The sequence below is a fragment of the Cadophora gregata genome, assembly GCF_030347475.1.
Source record: "Cadophora gregata isolate MNR1 chromosome Unknown scaffold_13, whole genome shotgun sequence".
In the NCBI taxonomy this organism is placed as follows: domain Eukaryota; kingdom Fungi; phylum Ascomycota; class Leotiomycetes; order Helotiales; family Ploettnerulaceae; genus Cadophora; species Cadophora gregata.
In genome coordinates, this window is record NW_026695936.1 from 1626180 (window position 1) to 1646931 (window position 20752).

The 20752-nt window shown below is 47.2% G+C and overlaps 8 protein-coding genes across 8 annotated transcripts; 4 read left to right on the forward strand and 4 right to left on the reverse strand.

Moving 5' to 3' along the window:
- Nucleotides 1-2715: 2715 nt before the first annotated feature.
- Nucleotides 2716-6505, forward strand: HUL4 (putative E3 ubiquitin-protein ligase; the record flags this gene model as incomplete). Its single annotated transcript, XM_058497353.1, has 3 exons — nt 2716-3304; nt 3352-5538; nt 5583-6505. 3 exons carry the CDS (start codon nt 2716-2718, stop codon nt 6503-6505), a joined length of 3699 nt encoding a protein of 1232 aa, XP_058353296.1.
- Nucleotides 6506-6780: 275 nt separating this feature from the next.
- Nucleotides 6781-7567, reverse strand: ONS95_004012 (uncharacterized protein; the record flags this gene model as incomplete). The annotated part of the gene is made up of 3 exons (XM_058497354.1): nt 6781-7246; nt 7303-7409; nt 7529-7567. 3 exons carry the CDS (start codon nt 7565-7567, stop codon nt 6781-6783), a joined length of 612 nt encoding a protein of 203 aa, XP_058353297.1.
- Nucleotides 7568-7771: 204 nt separating this feature from the next.
- ONS95_004013 (uncharacterized protein) lies at nt 7772-9971 on the forward strand (the record flags this gene model as incomplete). Its single annotated transcript, XM_058497355.1, has 2 exons — nt 7772-8219; nt 8269-9971. 2 exons carry the CDS (start codon nt 7772-7774, stop codon nt 9969-9971), a joined length of 2151 nt encoding a protein of 716 aa, XP_058353298.1.
- Nucleotides 9972-10935: 964 nt separating this feature from the next.
- Nucleotides 10936-12667, reverse strand: LYS1_1 (Saccharopine dehydrogenase; the record flags this gene model as incomplete). Its single annotated transcript, XM_058497356.1, has 6 exons — nt 10936-11407; nt 11458-12000; nt 12050-12117; nt 12167-12247; nt 12304-12518; nt 12571-12667. The coding sequence occupies 6 exons, from the start codon at nt 12665-12667 to the stop codon at nt 10936-10938; spliced, it is 1476 nt and encodes a 491-aa protein (XP_058353299.1).
- Nucleotides 12668-14472: 1805 nt separating this feature from the next.
- SEC31 (protein transport protein S31) lies at nt 14473-18647 on the reverse strand. Its single transcript, XM_058497357.1, has 3 exons — nt 18164-18647; nt 14622-18108; nt 14473-14575 (listed from the first exon to the last, which is right to left on the reverse strand). Exons 1-3 carry the CDS (start codon nt 18370-18372, stop codon nt 14531-14533), a joined length of 3741 nt encoding a protein of 1246 aa, XP_058353300.1. The 5' UTR covers nt 18373-18647; the 3' UTR covers nt 14473-14530.
- Nucleotides 18648-18681: 34 nt separating this feature from the next.
- ONS95_004016 (uncharacterized protein) lies at nt 18682-19266 on the forward strand (the record flags this gene model as incomplete). The annotated part of the gene is made up of 3 exons (XM_058497358.1): nt 18682-18803; nt 18859-19057; nt 19126-19266. The coding sequence occupies 3 exons, from the start codon at nt 18682-18684 to the stop codon at nt 19264-19266; spliced, it is 462 nt and encodes a 153-aa protein (XP_058353301.1).
- A 289-nt stretch (nt 19267-19555) lies between these two features.
- ONS95_004017 (uncharacterized protein) lies at nt 19556-20031 on the reverse strand (the record flags this gene model as incomplete). The annotated part of the gene is made up of 4 exons (XM_058497359.1): nt 19556-19659; nt 19708-19770; nt 19891-19906; nt 19972-20031. 4 exons carry the CDS (start codon nt 20029-20031, stop codon nt 19556-19558), a joined length of 243 nt encoding a protein of 80 aa, XP_058353302.1.
- A 230-nt stretch (nt 20032-20261) lies between these two features.
- Nucleotides 20262-20747, forward strand: COX12 (Cytochrome c oxidase subunit 6B; the record flags this gene model as incomplete). The annotated part of the gene is made up of 4 exons (XM_058497360.1): nt 20262-20307; nt 20433-20545; nt 20595-20658; nt 20713-20747. The coding sequence occupies 4 exons, from the start codon at nt 20262-20264 to the stop codon at nt 20745-20747; spliced, it is 258 nt and encodes an 85-aa protein (XP_058353303.1).
- Nucleotides 20748-20752: the final 5 nt, after the last annotated feature.

Below are 20752 nucleotides of genomic sequence, written 5' to 3' on the forward strand. Positions count from 1 at the left end.
AGATATTCAGGGTTAATATAAGAGTATTAGGTAATAATAAGTACTTATCTGCTTTTAGCTAGCCTCGTAATTCTAACTAATAGTAAAGCTAGGTGATTCCAGCTTTTAAATAACGCTAAGCCAAGCGTAGTCTTATAACTTCGTATAAGTTGTTTATTATCGTATAACCGAGTGAGTAGCGCTAGTAAGGTAGCGATAATAAGGGTCGAAAAACAAAGGCTCACTTAGAGTGATAAGTATAAGTCGTTAGGATATTATTACGCCGTTACTAGTAGTGTGATTTAAGCTTAATATAATATAATAGTATAGTTTAGTATTAGCTAGCACGTAAGCGAAATAACTACAGATCAGGTGATAACCTCTCTAATAGCGTGAATATTAAGCTGAGGAGCCCTCGATTCCGTAGAGGGCGCTTGAGCTTATATAGATAAATTCCCCGGGCTATTCCCGATTAGGACTAATTACATTTGATGTAAAACTTAACGTAAACTCCTGTAGTAGCGTAGAGCTATTTCCCTTTACGTATAACTAAGTAGGTAACTGTCGGTAAACCCCTTCAGAGTTAACCGAGCTCCACCGAGTCTTACCGAGCTTTACCGAGCTCTAGACTCTTCCTAATCAGGTATAGTAAAGAAGTGGTTACTACTACCTTTATAAGGAATAAGTTGAAAGTAACTTTATATTAATAACAGATCTACAAAAGTCAAGTCTATTTTATAATAGTAGTTTAAAGGTAGAAGAGGTGTTATTTACTTTAAAATCGTTCCTTCGTGAAGTTATACCTCCAATTATAGCTTTAGTAGCCTCTTACTTTAATTTTACTATTAAAACCTTCGTGGAATAAGAATACGATATTAATATAGTTAAAGATATATCGATTTCAGAGGTAATAGAGCTTAAAATAAAAAGTAGTGTTTTAAAGACGATTTAAAAGCAATTAAAGCTATTTAAGAAGTAGTATAATTAACAGGCTCTTATTTAAGAAAATAATAAACTTAATAAAGGCGAAGATAAGAGTAATAATAAAGAATACAAGGAGTAAGTTTCAGTAGTATTTATAGCTATAGTTTTTATATAGTTTCTGTTTAATTAACTCTTATTCTATATTAACTTCGTTACCTTCTTTAATTAGTACGCTTTAATAACTTGAATAGCGAAAGTGGCCTCTAGCTCTACGTTTAGCGTTAGCTCTTACTTTAACTAACTTTACAGTTATTATTAAAAAGCCTTTAAATTCCTCCTAAGTATACTTACTTTAGCGCTAGTATCTCCTAATCTACGATTTTAGATCTGCGAAGCTCTCTTTAATAAGGTTAAAAAAAAGGTAATATAAAGAGAGATATTCAAGTTAAAGACTAAAAGCTATATAAAGAGCTAATACTTAAGAGTTACTATAGATTAACGTGTTATCTATTATTACTACTTTAATTCTAAGCTCTATGTATTTAAGTAAGATACTCTTTTCTAGCTATTTAGTGAAGATTTCAACTGTAATTAAGCCTTAGTATATTAATAGCTAATAATAACTATAAAGTAAGTATATAGAGAGAATCAACTACTTTATTAACTATTTAAGTACTCTCTAAACCTCTATAGAAGCTCCCCTAAGAGCCTATCCTCTACGCCTATTTATTATACGCTTATTATAGGCTAATTTGTTAATAAAGTATAAGTCCTAGGCCTTTTAAAACACTATCTTTCGCCTTTAAGCCGCGATTAATTCGTTATTCCTTTAACTTATAGAGACCTTAAGTACTTTCTTAGTATAATTAAGCCTTTAGAGAGCCTTAAAGACTTAATTAACTAATACGTCAACTTTATAAGCCTCCTATAGATACGCTATAATTTCGTCCTAATATAAATCTAGCTCCCTCTTAAGTAACGCCTTAATATATTCACTTATATTATTAGTAATAATAGGTAAAGAGCTATAGTAATAATATTCTAAAGGTAATATCTAACGATCTAGAGTCTGTTTCCGCTTATATATTATCTTATATATTATTCTAAACTCTCTAGTAAGAGCTTATAGGTTAATATCAACTTTATAGGATAATATTCAGTTGATATTTAATACTTTCTAAGCTAGTAGGTTTAGAGCTATAATATCAGATAGCTCGCAGGCTTAGGTTCGAATATTTAAGGTAAGAGCTTTAAAATAACCTAATTCCGAAGAAAATCAATAGAGATTTAATAGAGTTATAAAGGTTACAATTCTAGGTTATTATATTTTAGTAGGGTCTATAGTAAAAGTCGGTGAGTCGGCGTTATTTACCGAAGAATCACGCCAAACTGAAGAATGGCTTATATCTAGCAGCCGGTCGAATCAAAACCAGGGTGTATCCAGTCCGCATCAGGCCCAGAACGTTTTGTCGATTTACTGATTCTCGTGAACTAGGATCTCCCTCTTGACAGAGACACTGTCAACCCAAGAGTGATGTTGGAGATAGGTACGTAGAACGGTGTTTCCCTGTTCGCAAACCCAAAGCTTGGGCAAGCGCGTCCTAAAAGGAGGGAAACACGCCCTCCAACGGTCGTGCCTCAGCTTCATAGTGCCCCAGTATGCAAATACGAGGACAAAAACGAACCCCGCTACAAATCAGCAACAGTTCTGAAACCTTGCATATGTGCCTGGTATTCTCCTGATATCTTCAATGAACCGTCAACACTCTATGTGCGACCGCAATCGAGCATCTCAGGACCCAGAGTTGTGCAATGCCTCCGTGGTCAAGCAGACTGCTTTCGCCCAGCACACGAACAGAGACGGGATCCAATTCAGTCAATGACCCACCAGCATCTCCTGCGCGACTACGTCCCAGAATATCTGAAGCCGATATACTTAATAATGCATATGGGATTCCCAGTCTACCTCCTGCCTCTCACTCGAACCATGCTGCTTCGAACACCACGAAGCCTACACGAACTTCGAGCCATGGACGCTCAATGAGCCACCCGTTTCCCTCATTGTTTTCTGCGAAAAAGAAGCGTCATGGGGAATCTGCGACGGCATCTGGGTTCGAGTCCACAGACGACGACTCTGTTTCCCCCATCGCAGCTCGAAACATCGCGCAAAACCCAACACCAAAGCAAAAGGTACCCGACAAGGACTTGACGACTGGCAAATGCATGACATGCGACTCCATGGTACGGTGGCCGAAGGAGTTGAAGGTGTTCAGGTGTACTGTTTGCTTGACAATCAATGATCTGAAGCCAATTGCGCTGGAGGCAAGACGAGGGGACGGACATCGGGCTCCTGTCACTGCCAAAGCTGGTACATATCCTGGATCAAGTCATGCTCAGAAAGGTACGCTTTTCTACAGCTGACTCAAGCAAAATACTGATGGCGTCCAGTCAATCCATTATCTCTTAGAAGAACCAGACAGATTGTCGACCAGTGCGTTACAGCCTATCTTTTAGAACGCCTGCAGCATGATGGAGGATCTACTTCAAGTCCAGTCCCGTCTTCCCCCGAACCACCAATGAGGCAAACCGCACCTTTGAGTAAAGATAGACAGAAGTATGAGCAAAGCAATATGGAGGAAGGCGGTCTCGGGTTTCAAGCCACTGGCACCGCTGTTCATGTCCCTCCTCGACCTATCATTCAAAGGAACGGATTCCCGGGAGAGTCAAATCTTTGCGAACGCGCATCATGTCCGGCCCCAGTCAATGCTCTTCAGTACTCAAAGTCTTCCCCAGGAAGCTTTCTCGATGTCCACATGGAACACAGGAACAGGGAACTTCATTCGGGGACTCGAGCTGCAGGCAATCTAGGCGAAAGAGACAAAGCGGGCCAGGCGCAGCAGATTCGACCTGATGCTGCGAGGAATATCTTTAAGCCTTTAGAAGACTACATCATTGCCTCTTTCGGTTCTTTTGAATGTATCAACAGCTCTTTTACCACAGTCCGGCCAAGCATGGCACCAAGGACTCAAAGTGAAGGCATCAGGCGAAACATGACAGCTCCTTTGTCTGACCGAACTGCTCGGAAGGATACAGAATTGTCTGAGCTTGACGCAAAAACACTTCTAATTGGCGACTTTGCTGAAAATGGCTCCTGGTGGACAGGTAATCGATCCGATTTGCGAAGCCCCGAGAGGTCACGTACACATCGCGTTGGAGATTCCTCAAACGATACCACAGATATTGTAACCGTGAGATCTCCTCGAGTTGAATGGTCTGATGTAAATGAATGGTATCATTTGGTTCTCAGCGCAGGGAGAACGTGGCGGAAGAAGTTGGATGAGCTATCAGCCACAGAGACTATAGTACCACAGCTCCAATCTCTATCGGAATCATTAATGGAGGATATCGAGGATCGAATAATGGAGGCACAATTCCATGCCCAACGGGTCCTGCTGAAAGCTATCGAAAGTCTGCTCAAACGACCCGGACGACCTTTGAAAGAGCCAAGCGATCTTCGATTTCTTCTCATCATTCTCGCAAACCCGCTATTATATCCTACGCATAACGTAGTGAGGCTGAGAAACAGAAGCCGCTCGAAGTCACGAGAACGGGAACGAGAAATTCCTAGTAGACAAGCTGCTACAGGTGCACGTAGAGGTGCGCCAGCTACAACACCTGCGAAGGCTGAAGGGAGCAGAGGTAGCTCGGGACAGCATTCGGGCATCATCAAACGGATTCTGGGACTTTTGTCAAATGTGCCAAACGAATGTCATCACCACCTTGTCTCGTGGTTCGCAAGATATTCAGATGGCCAGTTTCAGAGAATAGCGGATTTGATTGGTAGCTTTGTCACATACCGGCTCACGAGGCAGCATGGTAAGAAACGGGAAATTGACCAAGATCCAACGGCAGATCTTGTACCGAGTATTGGAATTGGTGGATCGGGACGTGCTACTTCGGCAGCCCTCCATGCAGCTTTGGGAACTCCGGGTCAGTCAAGCAAAAAGCACGATGGCAAACCGAAACCTGTAATCTACAACGATGATTGGCAAATCAAAGCTGCAGCAAGAGTGATGGCATTAGTATTTTCAGCAAATAATAGCGGCCTGGCAAGGCGTGGGGAAGCAAACCCCGCATTAGCCACTTTGATAGGAGCTCATAGTGCTGGCCTGGCCGCTCGAGATAGGGCACATAATCATGGACAAATCCTGCCAACGAGCGATTTTTACAATACTCTCCTCGACTACTCGGATCTGATCGCGGATTTCGAGGCGTGGGAGTCTAAGCGAGGCAAATTTGCCTTTTGCCAATATCCCTTTTTCCTCAGCATATGGGCTAAGATTCAGATCATGGAACACGATGCTAGGCGACAAATGGAAGTGAAGGCCAGAGAGGCATTCTTCGACAGCATTATGACTCGGAAGACCGTAAATCAGTACCTGGTCTTGAAGATTAGAAGAGACTGTCTAGTAGAAGATAGTTTGAAAGGGGTAGGCGAAGTTGTGGGTACAGGCGGAGAGGAAATCAAGAAAGGTCTACGTATTGAGTTCAAAGGAGAAGAAGGTATTGACGCCGGTGGTCTACGGAAAGAATGGTTCTTGCTCCTAGTTAGGGATGTTTTTAATCCTGAGCATGGTAAGGACTCTCTGCTACTATCGCAAGTATGCTAATTTTTCCAGGAATGTTCTCTTATGATGATGACTCTGGATTCTGCTACTTCAATCCGAACAGTTTTGAGACAACAGATCAGTTCTTCCTTGTAGGTGTTGTCCTTGGGTTGGCAATCTACAACTCTACTATACTCGACGTTGCACTTCCACCTTTTGCTTTTCGAAAGTTACTCGCTGCTGCTCCTGCAGCTGCGCCCGGCGCAACATCTCATGCAAAGCCCTCTATGACATACTCACTTGAAGACTTGGCCGAGTACCGACCAACACTGGCTCGCGGTCTTCGGCAACTCCTTGAATTTGATGGCGATGTCGAAGCGACCTTTTGCCGGGACTTTGTTGCAGATGTTGACCGATATGGCCAGCTAACTCAAGTACCCCTCTGCCCAGATGGAGGTAAGAGACCAGTAACGAATGCCAACCGAAGAGATTTCGTCGACTTGTATGTTCGATATCTTCTTGACACTGCTGTTGCTCGTCAATTTGAACCGTTCAAAAGAGGCTTTTTTACAGTTTGTGGAGGGAACGCTCTGTCGCTATTCAGACCTGAAGAAATTGAGCTTCTCATCAGAGGCTCTGATGAACCCCTCGATATTACTTCCCTTCGAGCAGTATCGGTCTGTGAGAATTGGAAGGTACCGAATGCTGCAGAGGCCGAGCCAGTGGTGCAATGGTTTTGGCAGTCCTTCGAGGCTGCCAACCCAAAAGATCAACGAAAATTACTGAGCTTCATCACGGGAAGTGATCGTATTCCTGCCATGGGTGCGACCAACCTGGTGATTAAGCTATCATGCCTTGGGGACGATGGTCCAAGATTCCCTGTTGCACGGACGTGCTTCAACATGTTGTCACTATGGCGTTATTCTTCTAAGGAAAAGCTGGACCATATGCTTTGGCGTGCGGTGAATGAGAGCGAGGGGTTTGGATTAAAATGAAGCATCATGGAAGGCGTTCCAATAAAAAGGAGTCTAAGGCATAGCGTTATAGATGCTTGGAGGGTTTAGCAAGAAGAGCTCTGGCACTCCTGGGTGATAGCTGATGGTCAGCTTTGTGACATGGAATCAATGATACAGCCCAACACCCTTGCATCATCAGAAATTTCTCAAAGGACAAATTGCTCACAGAATCGTATGCTTGAGCGTAATGGTACACATATTTCTACAGCTAACGCCGATACCATGCACTTTGTAATCATCGTTCCCTCAGCAAATCAACCCAGCAACGCATCGGGGTCGCCTCTGGCTTGGATTAAGATAGCCTCCTCTCGTTTCCTCTTCGCATTAACCTCAGCCATCATAATAGCATCCCTCTCACTTCTAGCATTCTGGTCCTCAATATCTTGAATTTGTCTCGTCTCCTCGGCTGTGGGCTTCACAATTCTCGCTCTCGTAATCGCCAGCAATTGATCAAGGATTTCTGACTCGGGCCTATGCTTCATGTTGACAACCTCTGTTCTTTCCGTCGGTAGCCCAGCTTTCGTAGCTGCTACAGGTGCGCTGGATGTCTCCTTCGTCGTCGTGGATGAGATTTCTGGCTTTGTACTTGCTGCTGCTGATGGGTTCGTGAAGTGAATCGTCAGGAGCGCGGGGCCGGATTGATCATTCGTACGATTGACAGTCATAGGGACGGCAGGATTGTGGTATTTTAATCGAGGGAGACAGTTGCGCCAGAACTTCCTTGGGTGCGATGTCAGTAAGGGTTGATGGATTTGTTGAAGCTCAGGAGATTGTACCTGGGTCCGTAATGTCCATCCTCTATATCGCGCGCAAAGTCCATATGTATCCTCGTTACTTCGGGTGGTAAAACTGCTGCTCCTGGACCTATTCTAATGGCGAGTAACTACATCCTGTGTCAATTGGGTTGTGAAGGCATGTTGATGACTCGAGAAGTTGTCTACCTTCTACATACCGCAAGTTAGCATTCACATTGTGGGAGCACTTTGGACAGGGAATACGCACAGCTCTCAGCTTTCTCATTCTTTTTATAACAGCCACCATCTTGAATATATGCTTGACCTGTTCAGTGCTGGCAGGATCCGATTGCAGTGTCGTTCGACAGCATGTAGGTACAAGTAAATTATTTAAGCCTTGACGCTACTGCATCCGAATGAATCCCTGTCAAAAAAAGTTTAGGGGCCTTGTGAAGATCTCCAGCTTCACACAGGCAGGAATCACTGAGTAAAGAAGTCACCCAAATGGAAAATGGCAACAAGTACACGCATTGCTCGACGAGTGGCGAGGCAGGTCGTAATGCCTCTTGCTGAAATACCGACGTTTCTTTGTCCAGCTATCCTGAGGACGACTTCAATACCACTTCGATGTACTTATAGACAATCGCAGTCCACTTCGCCAGCTTCACAGAGAAGAAGCGTCTCTTCGATTCCAACGATTCAAGCACAAGGACCTCCGAAAGCTCGAAAGTCGCCGTTAGAAGAGCTACCACAGCAATGCGCAGGTTGCGGAGCCCTCTCGCAGACAGTCGATAGTGAAGGGCCCGGATACTATACTCTGACCAGGAAATCTGTCAAGACTTTTGTAGAAGGATTATCGACGCAGGAATTATCTGCGGAGGATGAGGTCGTGAAAGCAGCTCTAGAACGAGCAGGAACGGAAGCTGCGAGCTTGAATTTAGGAGATTTAGAAGCTCCAGGTCAGCACCAAGAAATGAAAGTGGTGGAACCTCTGCTAACCCCTCGCAGTACAAGATCCAGAGCCACCTGTATGTGACAGATGCCACAAGTTGAAGCATCATGAAACTGGTGTTTCCATACACCACCCATCTATACAATCTATTCAAGATACCATTTTCGAATCGCCGTACAAATACAACCATGTCTACCATGTTATTGACGCAGCGGATTTCCCCATGTCTCTTGTGCCAGGACTACAGAAACTTTTACATATTACGCCACAGAGATCGCTGAACAGAAGGTCAAAGACAGGGAGGTTCTACCATGGACGAAGAACGGAAGTTAGCTTCATCATCACACGGTCCGATTTACTTGCGCCCTTGAAGATACAGGTTGATCAAATGATGCCATACTTAAGAGAAGTTCTTCGTGATGCATTGGGAAGATCAGCAAAAGATGTTCGCCTGGGAAATGTGAGATGTGTGAGTGCAAAGCAGGCTTGGTGGACGAAAGAGCTGAAAGAGGAAATCTGGTCAAGAGGTGGTGCAGGGTGGATGGTTGGGAAGGTCAATGTTGGAAAGAGCCAATTGTTCCATGAAGTCTTTCCCAAAGGGAGAAAGACTTCGGACAAGAAGGTGGGTACTATCTTGCCTGCGAGGACAGCCGTGACACTGGACGAGACAAAGGAGATTGTGCTTGATATGGTGGAGGCAAACTCGGAAGGCATGGAAGTAGAACCGGAGAGTCTAATCACGTCGGACACTGCAGACAGCACCGCAATTCAATCCGAAGTAGATGTGGAGCTACAAGAAGCATTTGATAAACTCGAATCCTCTGCTTCTTCATCTCTTGACACATCTTCCCTCCTCCCCCCAGCCCCCATCGAGGTCGACTACCCTTCCATGCCACTCGTCTCCTCTCTCCCAGGCACAACCGCTTCACCCATCCGCCTTCCCTTCGGTAATGGGAAAGGCGAGCTCATTGATCTGCCCGGCCTCTCGCGAGGGGACCTTGAGCTCCACGTCCAGCCAGAACACCGCTCCAGCCTGGTAATGCGCTCACGCATCCAGCCAGAACAACAGACCATTCGTCCACGGCAGTCACTTCTTCTCGGCGGTTTCATACGCATCACGGCAACGGATCCTAATGTCTTATTTCTATCTTACTCATTCACACCTATCGAGGCGCACGTCACTTCGACAGAGAAAGCAATTGGCACGCAGACGCAAACACGTGAGTCTGCTCTCGTAAATATATCTCTTTCTGGAACAGGAGAGAAGATCAAATCTGCAGGAGTATTCCCATTAAAATGGGACGTCACGCGACAGCGAACTGGCCCAATCACTTCACGCAAAGCATTAGGCATCAGGCCAGAGAATCTGCCTTACAAAGTCCTTGCAACAGATATCCTGATTGAAGGATGTGGATGGGTGGAACTCGTTGCGCAGGTTCGAAAAAAGCCGGGAGAGGTTCGTTCTTTTGCGCGCGAATGGAAGGAGGAATTTGACCGTGCTTCAAAGGCTGCACGGGGGGAGTCTGAAGATTCGTCTGAGATCGCCGACGATGTTGTCGATGTCGATGCAGACGTACCTGCTGTGGAGGTGTTTTCGCCGGAAGGGAGATTTATCGCTTCCAGGAGACCGATGAATGCGTGGTTGTATGTTGCGGGTAAACCTACCAAGGGGAAGTTACAAGGCCGGCCGAGGAAGTCTATGAAGGGTGTGAAAAAGGCAGAGAAGAAGCGGAGTAATGTAGGAGGGGCGGCTTTGTAAGTTATGTTAGACAGACACGTAGATACCCTACTCTTTAACAGGAAATGTATACATACAATTTCAAAATAAACCGTATTCTATTTCCCATGACCGTGTCTTGGATGCGACATTTGGGCATATTTGGGACTTGATGAATATCATCTCCCCAGCATGCCATGTTAATCGAGGCCAAATGAACAAAACATCAAGCCTCATCCACAGTAGGACCACAGAATTCCCCTAGCAGGACGCATGTATCCATTTTAGTGTAATTTTATTAGTAGTCTCATACATTCTTACCAGTGATAGGTTCTAGGATGCACCGGAACTATCTGCATCTGGAGAAGGATCAAGCTTGACATATCAATTTCCTGGCACCATGTCTAAGATCAAAGCTGATGGGCGGAAATCCGACTTGAGTATCAATCAGCATTCTGGCATAAGACCACGGTCCTAGAGGTTCTCTGAACCGACGCAGACATTGAACTAGGGTGATATTTCACTTCAGGGCTGAGTACACTTTCCACACGAACTTGGCTACTTCACAGATTCACGCCATTTTCTTGACAATAAGAAGTTCCTCATACATGCAATATTCACAAGTGACTCGGATATCTGGTTCAAAAGTATCCATCCATTCATCCTTCCGTTGCGTCTCGCGGTCCATTTTGGATAGAGTCGTTATATGTACACAGCCAGCAAAACGAAGCAACAAACTAACTAGAGAGTAACGCCATCCGCAAAAACCCGCAGATTGAAAACATATGCAAGAGTCTAGCCAGCGATTTGAGGTATCCACGTGATAGATCTTAAGCAGAATTCCACTTTTAGACTTTTGGGGCAGCCAGCCAACCATATACGAAGAGAGAGAACATTTATGGACATTCGCAGACCCTGCATTGTCCCAAAGATATCCAGTCCGCCGTGTGATTCGAAGTTGATGCAAAAACAAGAGATCTTTAGGTAGATCAGAAGATTATGGTCTTTATGCTGAAACGCCATTTCTTGCCTTCTTGCCGGTAGGCAGCTCGGCCTCAGCATCAAGTGCTCTCTTCTCGGGGACGTCGATCTCTCTCTCCTTCTCGGCCAGCATTGCCTTCTCCTCGTCGGTCATGTTAGGGAGGAGATCTACCTGCTTGCCAATCTTCAAGCCACGGTGGAATGCACGGATAATCGAATCGGCATCGTCGATTGCGATGGGTCTGATGTCGGCTAATGCCTTGATCTTGGCTGTGCACTCCTTGTACTGAGCATCGGTCATCTCGATGTTCAATTGGGTTGCTCTTGACTTGATGGCGTTCCATCCGGTCAGACGGGAAGCGAAGTGAACGTATCTCGACATGCCGAAATCAGCTGGGTTGATAATTTCGTATGTAGATGGGTTGTTGAGGATTGCCTTGGCGTGGATACCGGCCTTGTGGGTGAAAGCACAGAATCCGGTGATGGGGTTGTTGAAGCTGATTGATCGGTCAATTTGAATTCTGAGGAAGGTTTGGGAGAAACTTACGGAATGTTGACCTCAACAGCCTGTGCAACCAGCTCCTCGATATCCTTGAGCTTGTGCAGCTTGTACTTGCCCATAACATACTCTCTGTCTGCAACAATCATGCGCGCCATGAGTCCACCGAGGGGAGTGATACCATTTCGCTCACCAATACCCAGGACTGAGGTATCGACGTGGGTTGCACCAGCCTCCAAAGCGCAATAGGCATTGGCAATTGCACAACCAGTGTCATTGTGGAAATGGGTCTCAATATCGCAACTGACAACACCTCGCAGAGTTCGGATCAGGTCATAAACTTGTCTTGGAGATGCGCATCCAACGGTATCCGCAATACCAACACGGTTTACACCGATCTTGTCGACTGTGGAGTAAATTGAAAGAAGGTCAACCAAGCTCGATCTGAAGGAATCCTCGCTGGAAAATCGGATTTCGATGTTGTGCGACTTGACGTAGTTGATAACCTCAATTGCAGTGTTGGTGATGTAGGTCATGTCCTTGCCGTGGGAGTGCTCCATAAGATAAGAAGAAGTGCCGATAACGACGTCACTGAGGCATATCAGCAAAGGAAAATACGAAGCATGTATTTGTGACTTACACTCCATCGACACCAGTTTGGACAGCAATTCTGGCATCGTCCATATGGCATCGGATGTGGGTGAGAATCTACTCAACTTAGCCTATTGAACCAAAACTCCTAGGGGAAGCGACAAACCTTAGCCTTCAATCCAAGCTTGCAGATGGCCTCGCAATCAGCTCTTGATTGCTCGGATGCAGCTGGCGAAGTCAATTCGATCTGTATTCCTCTTGTCAGCATGCCTGCTGTATATACATTCCCTTGGTGTGACTCACGTAGTCAACACCAAAATCGTCCAGGGCCTTGGCTATCTCAATCTTCTTCTCGGTGTCGAAGAACGCATTGGCGAACTGTTCACCCTCTCGCAGCGTACTCTCGATGATCTTGAAGCTCGATACATTGCTCAGGAAATCGCCAACGGGTTGGTATGGGTTGTGTCGCGTGGGGTGGGGGTTTGACTTGGTCTCGACGGCGGTGAAGCCTGGGTGAGCTTTCGATTGAGGTTAGTAATTGTCCATCGCGATCCAAAGGGGAGAACTCACCGTCAACACCGTTTGCAGCTTCATTGGCTCCATTGGAAGATCCATTGGCCTGGCCGTTGCCATTGGCGATAGCTTCAGGCTCGCACGAAGGGCACATGGTGGTTGATGTGTAGATGTGAAATTGTTGTAATGGAAGAACAGGAAGAGGGTGATCGATCAGGTGGATGAGATTGAGGCAGAGTGGAGAACGGTTTGGCAATTAGAGGAGAGGACGAGGAGGATGGGCTTCGTTTTGTTTTGTTTTGTTTTGTCCTGTATTCACTTGAGGGAAGAATGAAAAATATGAGTAAGAATGCCAGGGCGGATGCGGGTGTTTGGGGGTTTGCTTGCTTATGACTCTACTTCAATTGTGGGGAGGAGGAGGAGGAGGAGGAGGAAAAGAAAGTGCACCTGCAGTGCATGCCTTGTGGTGCGGTGCAATGCAGTGCAGGACGGTAAGGGAGGGTAGGTAGGTAAGTACCCAGTAATGAGTGGGTGGGTGAGGAGGAGGAGGGAGAGGCGTGGTCCTGGTCCTGGGTCCGGAGGTGCAGGGCAGGGCAGGGCAGGGCAGGGCAGGCAGGGGCATGAAAAATCGAGGGGAACCAGGCGAAAAAAAAAGCTGCTGGACGCCCCGATCTCGGCATTCTAACCACTAACTGTTCATTGGCTCAGGCTACAACTATATCCCCTGTCTCCCTGTCTCCCTGTACGGAGTACACTACGAGTGCCTAGGTACGTGCTGGGCGTGAAACGATATTCCATCAACTACAAGAGCGGTCAGGCCAAGTGTCGGCTGCTCGCACCAGGGCAGGAGGGCGAGAGAAGTAGGAGGGGGAGGAGAAAGAAAGGCACTGACGATTCGGCGTTTGTTTGTCGTTTGTTTGTTACTGAGGTATGTAGGTACCTTTCGAACCGTGTCGCTATGCCGCCCTGCAAGTGTTCCAATGAGTGCAGCCACGAAATCGAGGTTGAAGAGACACGTGACCACCCCCCTTCTTCTCAAACACTCTACAAGTCAATTTCTTTGTTCCTTGTTGAGATTTACAAGTCGACTAGGCTCCTGTTCAATTCCAGCCATGTTCAAGGTTCACATATCGTTGTGGACTATGTCAAGTAGTGAGTCTTTCCAAACCACATTAGCAAATGAGCTGGTACGTTGTTGTCTGATGCTCCGCCGCATGGACAAAGGTCAATACAACATCAAGTATTTGGCAGCGCACAACCTTGTGCTTGGAGGTACAAGGCTCAATTCTCTTCACATATCCAAATGTCAAACTACATTTTACCATTGCTGGCAGGTTCTTCAAATTCAAAGGCCTTATCCTTGTTGACACGGTCTCGCTTATGACTCTACATGAGCCGCTGAGAAGCAGCAGGCAGCATAAGAGACCTGGATCCTACCAAAGACTCGCTATGTCTAGGGAACATGTAGGTCTTTCATATCTGGGAGCCTACGAAGTCTCTTTGATCATACACCGAGACCCACTGCAGCAGCAACTGCTGTTACTTCTCGGCTGATTGAGCAGCTGCTCAGAAGAATTATCGCATGGCTACAGCGCTTGGCCAGGACGTACCTGATGTTATCCATAGGATACTGCACAAATAGCTTGCAATGCTCTGCCAGTATCCGTAGAGAGAGGAGAGCTTCCTCAGCACGAAGCCAATGCGTCTCTCAGTATACACCTTTGATTCTGTAATAAGGCACCAACTTTGGCAAAATATTCTAGCACTCACTGAGATCATCCAGTGATCCATGTAATTTATCTTGCAGATAGCCTGGCTGGATCTGGCTTCACGTCTTGAAAAATAAGGAATCTTCTCGGTTGATGGTGTTCGCCAGCTTTCGTCTCCCAGGCGATGTGGAATCACAAAATCACCAGAAGTCAAAGCAGTGAAAATATCTAGCACAAATCTGTGTTTTTGTTGCACACTGCAATATGACTGACCCGTCACCCATTTTGCTCCTTCCAAGGTCTTAGCTCTAAGGGGTTACTTTGCTCATGCTGACTAAACGCTTGACACCAACCTGTAGACATCAGTATTGGAACCTTTGAGAGTAGAATTCGCCTTACCATCCAGTTACCACACTCTTCTGTCTTCTCTCGTTGGATATCGACTTGTAGTTTTGCAGCAACGTCAAAATTCTTCGCTTGTAATGCCTCGGCAAGTTCGCTCAATCTCTGAATCGTATCGGGGTTGATGAGCTCCTCGTTGTTCAAATGATCAAACAGAATGTTCAGTCGCTTCTGAGTATCTTTGACTTGAGCAGCGAATGAAGCAGGTGCCTTTGAAGCAACTCGCTGCATGTCGGAAGTGAAAATTTCTACCATCCTCTGAGCATTCGTTGGAATGTGAGATCGATCTCCGGCGGGATGCTTGGTCTTAGTAGGGGCAGCAGCTGCTGCTGGAGCAGCCCTAGGTGGGGGACCTGTTGGTGGGCGGGAACCCTGCGGTGGTCCTTGGGGAGGTGGTGGCGCCTGGTTTGCTTGCTGTGGGGGCTGAGCAGGAGCGTATTGATTCTGAGGCGAGTTGGTAGCTAGAGCATAAGGATTGGCTGGTGGAGGTCTGTTTCCGGCCGGAGGAGGGGGTGCAACTTGAGATTGTGGTGACGGCGGTTGAGAGTACTGCTGGACTGCAGGTGAAGGGGCATATCTATTCGAAGGGGGAGGTCCTGCTGGTGGTGCATTGTAAGGAGATGGGCCGCGAGCAATTGTGGGTGCTGGAACGGGATGTCCGTATTGCTGGGCAGGTGAGTTTGGTTGCTGAGGAGCGTACTGATTAGCAGCTGAAGATGGACGACCTGGTTGTTGGAACGAGTGGGGATGACCTGTCGTCAACGGCGAGCTTATGCGGGGTGGAGCAGGGCCTTTAGGTGGGGGAGGAGGAGGCGTTGGAGTTGCTCTTGACCCATACGGAGGTGCTGGTGGAGGCATGGAATGGCCTTGCTGGTTGGGAAAAGGCGAAGTAATTGGAGCGGCTGCAGGTGTGCTTCGTCGCGCAACAGGTGGCTTGGTAACCATAGGGGTATCGTTCCACTGCTCCATATTCTTCCGTTGGGAAGGTGGTGGACCAGACGGAGTGATATTTCGGGGAGGGGGGGCACCAAAAGCTGGGGGAGGCGCTCCATAGCCTCCGGCAGGGGCATTATAGCCAGAATTGAATCCTCCATAGCCAGCCTGTTGAGGTGGTTGATAACCTGTCTGCTGAGGGGCATATGTGTTTGTCGGGGGAGCGTATGGGTTGGACACAGGTGCGGGAACTGGAGGTGCGAATGCATTTGGAGCTGTACGAGCTGGTGTCGCAGCAGGAGTTCCTAAGGGCTGGTAGCCCTGCTGAGATCGTGGGGCTCTGGTGGTCAAAGTTGGCTGAGTAGGTTTAGCTGCTGGAGCTCCCTTTCTTGATGCAAGTTTGACTCGGTTCCGGGCTACTTCTGCTGCCGGATACTGAGTTGGAAGTAGAGCGAGGTATCTCTCCGCAATTGACAGGTGCCCGTGAGCTGCGACGATGTCGGCGTACTCAGTGTATTTCTCATACAGTGGAGCGAGTTTCCAGTCCGAGGTCTGATTCTGCTCCGAGTCCTCGAATTTGGTGACATCGCGGAAGACGGTGACTTTCTCGATGAAGTTCTGGAGAGTACGGGCATGAATTGAAAAAGAAGAATCTCCATTCAAGTCTGCAATACCGGCTTTCTCTGCTTCCTGTAACTCGGTGATCCAGATATTAATCACCTTCTCCAACTTCGATCCTATTAAGTAACAGAATGAGGCATCCTTGAAAGAACCACTCTCCATTACCCTGTCTCCTAGTGCCTCACACAAATCTGGGAACTCGTTTGGATCCGCATAGGTGCACAGTGTCGCCATTGTCTCTTTCCAGTTGGAGAGATCTGCATTGTACACGACATCCCACAAGTTCTTGCCGATGACGGAAGTCAGTAGGCGGAGGTAATTAGGGCCTTCAGTTTTCCGGGAAAGATAGGATGACTGTGCCTTCTCAAGCAGCTCCTTTCCACCGCAGTTTGCAATAATGAGAGCATCTGCAATCTTATCCTCCTTCAGGCAAATCGTCATGGCTCTTTCAAACTGGCCCAGCATTAATGCTTTTGTGATCTGCTTCTCGGAATTTGAATCGGCTTCGGAGAACAAATGAAACGGGTTATCAGTCTTGGCACCCTTTGTAGCTGCAATGCTCGACAAGAAGTCTTCCCCATCGACACCGTCTGCAAAGAGAGTAGACAGTCTACTGTTCTTTGCAGCAGTACCGTTGGTAGTTTCCCCGGCCTCCCCTGACTTCGAGTCACCCAAGTCGCTATCCGCAGCACCATTGCTTGCCTCTTCAACTTCATCTGTGAAACCAAGGTACTCGGTAACCCGTTTCCGTGGATTCTCAGCAATTAAAGTTTCAATGACTCTCCAGTCAGCCTTTTCGTCTTCACTTTTCGCTTTCGAGATGTGGGATTCGCAAATGCTGCCAATGTCACCAGCTACAAGGGCAGCTTCGAATGCTTCGGTAGCGGATCCAACATCAGAATCAACAGAGAAATTAGAAATCTGGATTTTGGATGATCGATGTTGACCAATTGCTGTAGGCAACAGGCCAAAGCTTACTAGCTTTCCTCCAAAACCAAATGAAGCACCAGCAGGTCTTTCCAGCCACTTTGGTGCCCTTGTCAAAGAAAATGAAGCACCTTGGGGTTGAGTTTGAGCTTTGGTGAAGAAGTCTTCGCCATCAACCGGGCCCTGGACAGGAGTCTGCGTTGTAGTAGGGTTGGTGTTCTGTAGAGTTTGGATAGAGATTTTGCCATCGAACGAAGCGGTAGCAGACAAGGTCGGATTGTGCGGATTGAATCTAGTCTGGAAAGTCCAGTTTGTGACTTCAGGGAATTCTCCTAAACGCTCCCCATTTTGTGGATTCCAGAGGATTGTCTTATTATCCTTGCCACAAGATAACAAAAGGTCGCTATCTTGCTGGCACCATGACAGAGATAGAATCCCTTGATCGTGACCTTGCAGGGTTCGTTCTGGCGCATTCGAGTTTCGCAGATCCCACAGAAGGATGACTGGAGTTGTATCGTCGGGAGTCGCGGTCAAAAGTTTCGTAGCATTATTGGGATCCCACGCAATAGCTCCCACAGCCTTCCGATTGTTGTTCAATGTGAGAGACGCTTTTCTGGTTTTCAAGTCCCAGACAGTTACAAAACCACCACTTCCACCAGTCGCCAAAATATGAGACACCTTTCTGTTCCAGGCGACGCATTCAAGGTCATCCGATCTCGCTGCGGCTGTGCCCAATCTAAAGGGGTTCTGGATATCGTTAATGTCGTAAATGAATAGCTCCCCTTTTGCGCCTGCGGTTGCCAGAATCTGCGGCTTCAAGGGGTTGAATTGCAGTGATTTGATAGCTCCTGTATGCTTAGTTGTCTGTGACATAAATGCATCATCTGCCCCTTTCATAAGCTTCTCTGCGTCCCATAGTACCAAAGAGCCATTTTCGAGAGCTCCAGCGATTATGCCCCTTGGGTGATCGGCGTTCGCAGGTGCCCATGCAATATCGTGGAATCTAGCAAATACAGGAGTCAGTCAGTCTGAACTCAGGATATCCGAACTAAACTTGCCGTGATTCTGAGCTAATGCTCGCAACAGGCTGAAGCTCCACGCCTTGGTCCAAGTCGTCCAGGCTCAAGTCCCACAGCTCCAGCTTTGTCTCGTCTGAAAAGTCTGCATCGACCGCACCAGCTCTAGTTCCAGTCACTACCAAAGGCGAATCCGGTCCAGGGTACCACGCAAAAGCTGCCGTCCGAGGAATCTCTCGAAGGCGTACCATTCTGTCGATCTGTTGATTTGACCAGAGCTTGCTCAATGAATTATCGTTGTGTCGTCGCGGGGAAACAGAACAAAACGTAAAGAAATACCCGGCAGCTAGAGAATGACACGCAAATGGAAATCAAATGCGACGTCCTAAGTGAAGTTGTGTTTAGGATCCGAGCTATGTTCAGCGTTCCAAGTTGCCAGATTTACGGACTACTCCATGCACACGTGACATCGCTCAACGCCCCATGGAAGCGTGAGTGCAAGAGCATGAGAAGCTCGATATCTTCCCAAAACGTTCTCTAGTCACGACAAAATTTCGAAGATGTCGGACCAGGCACGTTGGAAAGCGACGGTCTATGTGGGTGGTCTAGCACCTATGGTAAATGCAGCAAACCTTCATGCGGCATTTCTACCTTTCGGAGAGATTGCAGATGTTTCTCTCCCGTGAGTTACCCGTCGTAGCAAATTTATAAACGAAATTCAAGCTCATATAGCACAGAAAACCTGACGGGCCAAACTCTACCGAGCTTCATAGAGGCTTCGGGCATGTAGAGTTTGAGGATCCAGAAGACACGAAGGATGCCATTGACAATATGGAGGGAGCCGAGCTGTTTGGCAAGGTAATCAAGGTATCCGCAGCAAAGCCACCGAAGAACGTGAATGAGGGACTGGGAAGCAAGACAGCTTTGTGGGAGCAGGTGAGTGGCAGAAACCTTGGGGGCCTCGTTGGTCCTTTACTTTTTGATCACGTTCTCACATGGCACAGGAGGGCTGGCTCGCAGAGAACGCTGTGAGTGAAGAGGATAAGATGGCAGCAGATAGAGCAAAAACAGGTGCAGATGATGCTCCTTATGATCCTATGCAGGGCTTGGAAGGACTGGATGTCGCTGGTCCCAAACCAGCTTGAGGGTTTTCCAGGCTGTGGAACTGAGGAGGTTGTCACATGCAATTCAATGGCGTTGGCGGAACGGAAAATGGCCTGGAGTTAAAGCGAGGAGTGGCAGATTGATAGCCAATGCATTGCTTGCCGTTTAGGCATGGGATCATAGTCATTGGGATGCTCTGTATTGATACCAAATGATCCCCTGATTTACTTTGTACAGCTTACAGCTTCTTGTTTTGGGATCCCTCAAGCATTCACATCTCCATTCCCTAAAATCACAATCTAGCCTCCTGTTGCCCCTTTGCTACACAATCTAATCCTTTCTGTTCTGGCGAGAGAGGCGCATCTGCTTATCCACAACGAGCTTTCGTGCCATGGAGTAACCAGCAAACCCGACAGCAACACCGACGACGATTCCTGACCTCTGTTAATGCATATTGTGGATCTTATGGACGTTATCTTTACCAAGGGGGATCAACTCCGGAGGAATCTTCTTGAGGGTTCGTAGTCGTTGGGAAATGGTGTGAGCTGTAACGCCAGTGGAATCAGTCTCTATCCGTCTTTCTAATTCTCTATCGTGCCAATTGAGTGCAAAGTATCCCTTCAATCCATTGCGCGGCTCCCAAGGGTTATTTTCGAATTACGTACCGCGGTGCTCTTCGTTCTGATGATGGGCTTTATCAGTCTCTGTTGGTCTGGATGCGATAGTTCTGGAGGGCTGATACTTACTGGCATCGCCATCATCCGCCTGGTAGGCTGGAACATCTTGAGAGTTGCAGTGGGCTGCATGGTAGCGGATTGCTGCCAATTCAGTAGAGTAGATAGATTCTTGTGATGTTGAAGGGAGCAACAACGCCCAAATTCGGGGCCACTCAAAGCTCCTCTGTATTTCGGTTCCGCGCTAGGGCCTTAGCCGAATCGATTGGCCGCCCGACGACTTCACCTCTTCCTTTCTCCAATTGAACTCCTCCACAAACAACTCCACCCCTCAACTCAATCCCTCAAGCCCAATCGCAGAGATGTCCGACTCAGACCGTGAGACCAAGCCCTTCAAGTTCGTGACTGGTAAGTCAACAGCTCCTCAATCCTCATGCCCCGAAATGAAATGGCCTGATGGCTAACTTCTACGCAGCTGGTAAATAGGTTCCCTCTCGGAGCTCGAATGCACGCAATTGACCTCTTGTTTATAGGCTTTGATGCCCGCTTCCCGAACCAGAACCAGACCAAGCACTGCTGGCAAAACTATGTCGATTACCACAAGTGCATCCTAGCGAAGGGCGAGGATTTTGCACCATGCCGTCAGGTATGAGCTGTTGTAGCAAGATGGGAAGCAGTTCTGATAGGGGTTACAGTTCTTCTTGGCATATAAGTCATTGTGCCCAAGTGCCTGGTGTGAACGATGGGATGATCAGCGCGGTTAGTGTTGGCCTATTTCTAGTGGTAATCTAGGCTTATCATCTACCCTGACAGACAACGGAACCTTCCCTACTCGTCTGGATCAGTAAAGGAT

What these genes read in the sequence shown, in the direction of transcription:
- SEC31 (XM_058497357.1), bottom strand. Translation starts at nt 18,372, where the DNA reads ATGGTACGCCTTCGAGAGATTCCTCGGACGGCAGCTTTTGCGTGGTAC. An exon ending in AGCATTAGCTCAGAATCACG is followed by an intron (nt 18,109 to 18,163) that starts GCAAGTTTAGTT and finishes TGTATTTGCTAG; the next exon opens with ATTCCACGATATTGCATGGG. An exon ending in AAGAGTGTGGTAACTGGATG is followed by an intron (nt 14,576 to 14,621) that starts GTAAGGCGAATT and finishes TGATGTCTACAG; the next exon opens with GTTGGTGTCAAGCGTTTAGT.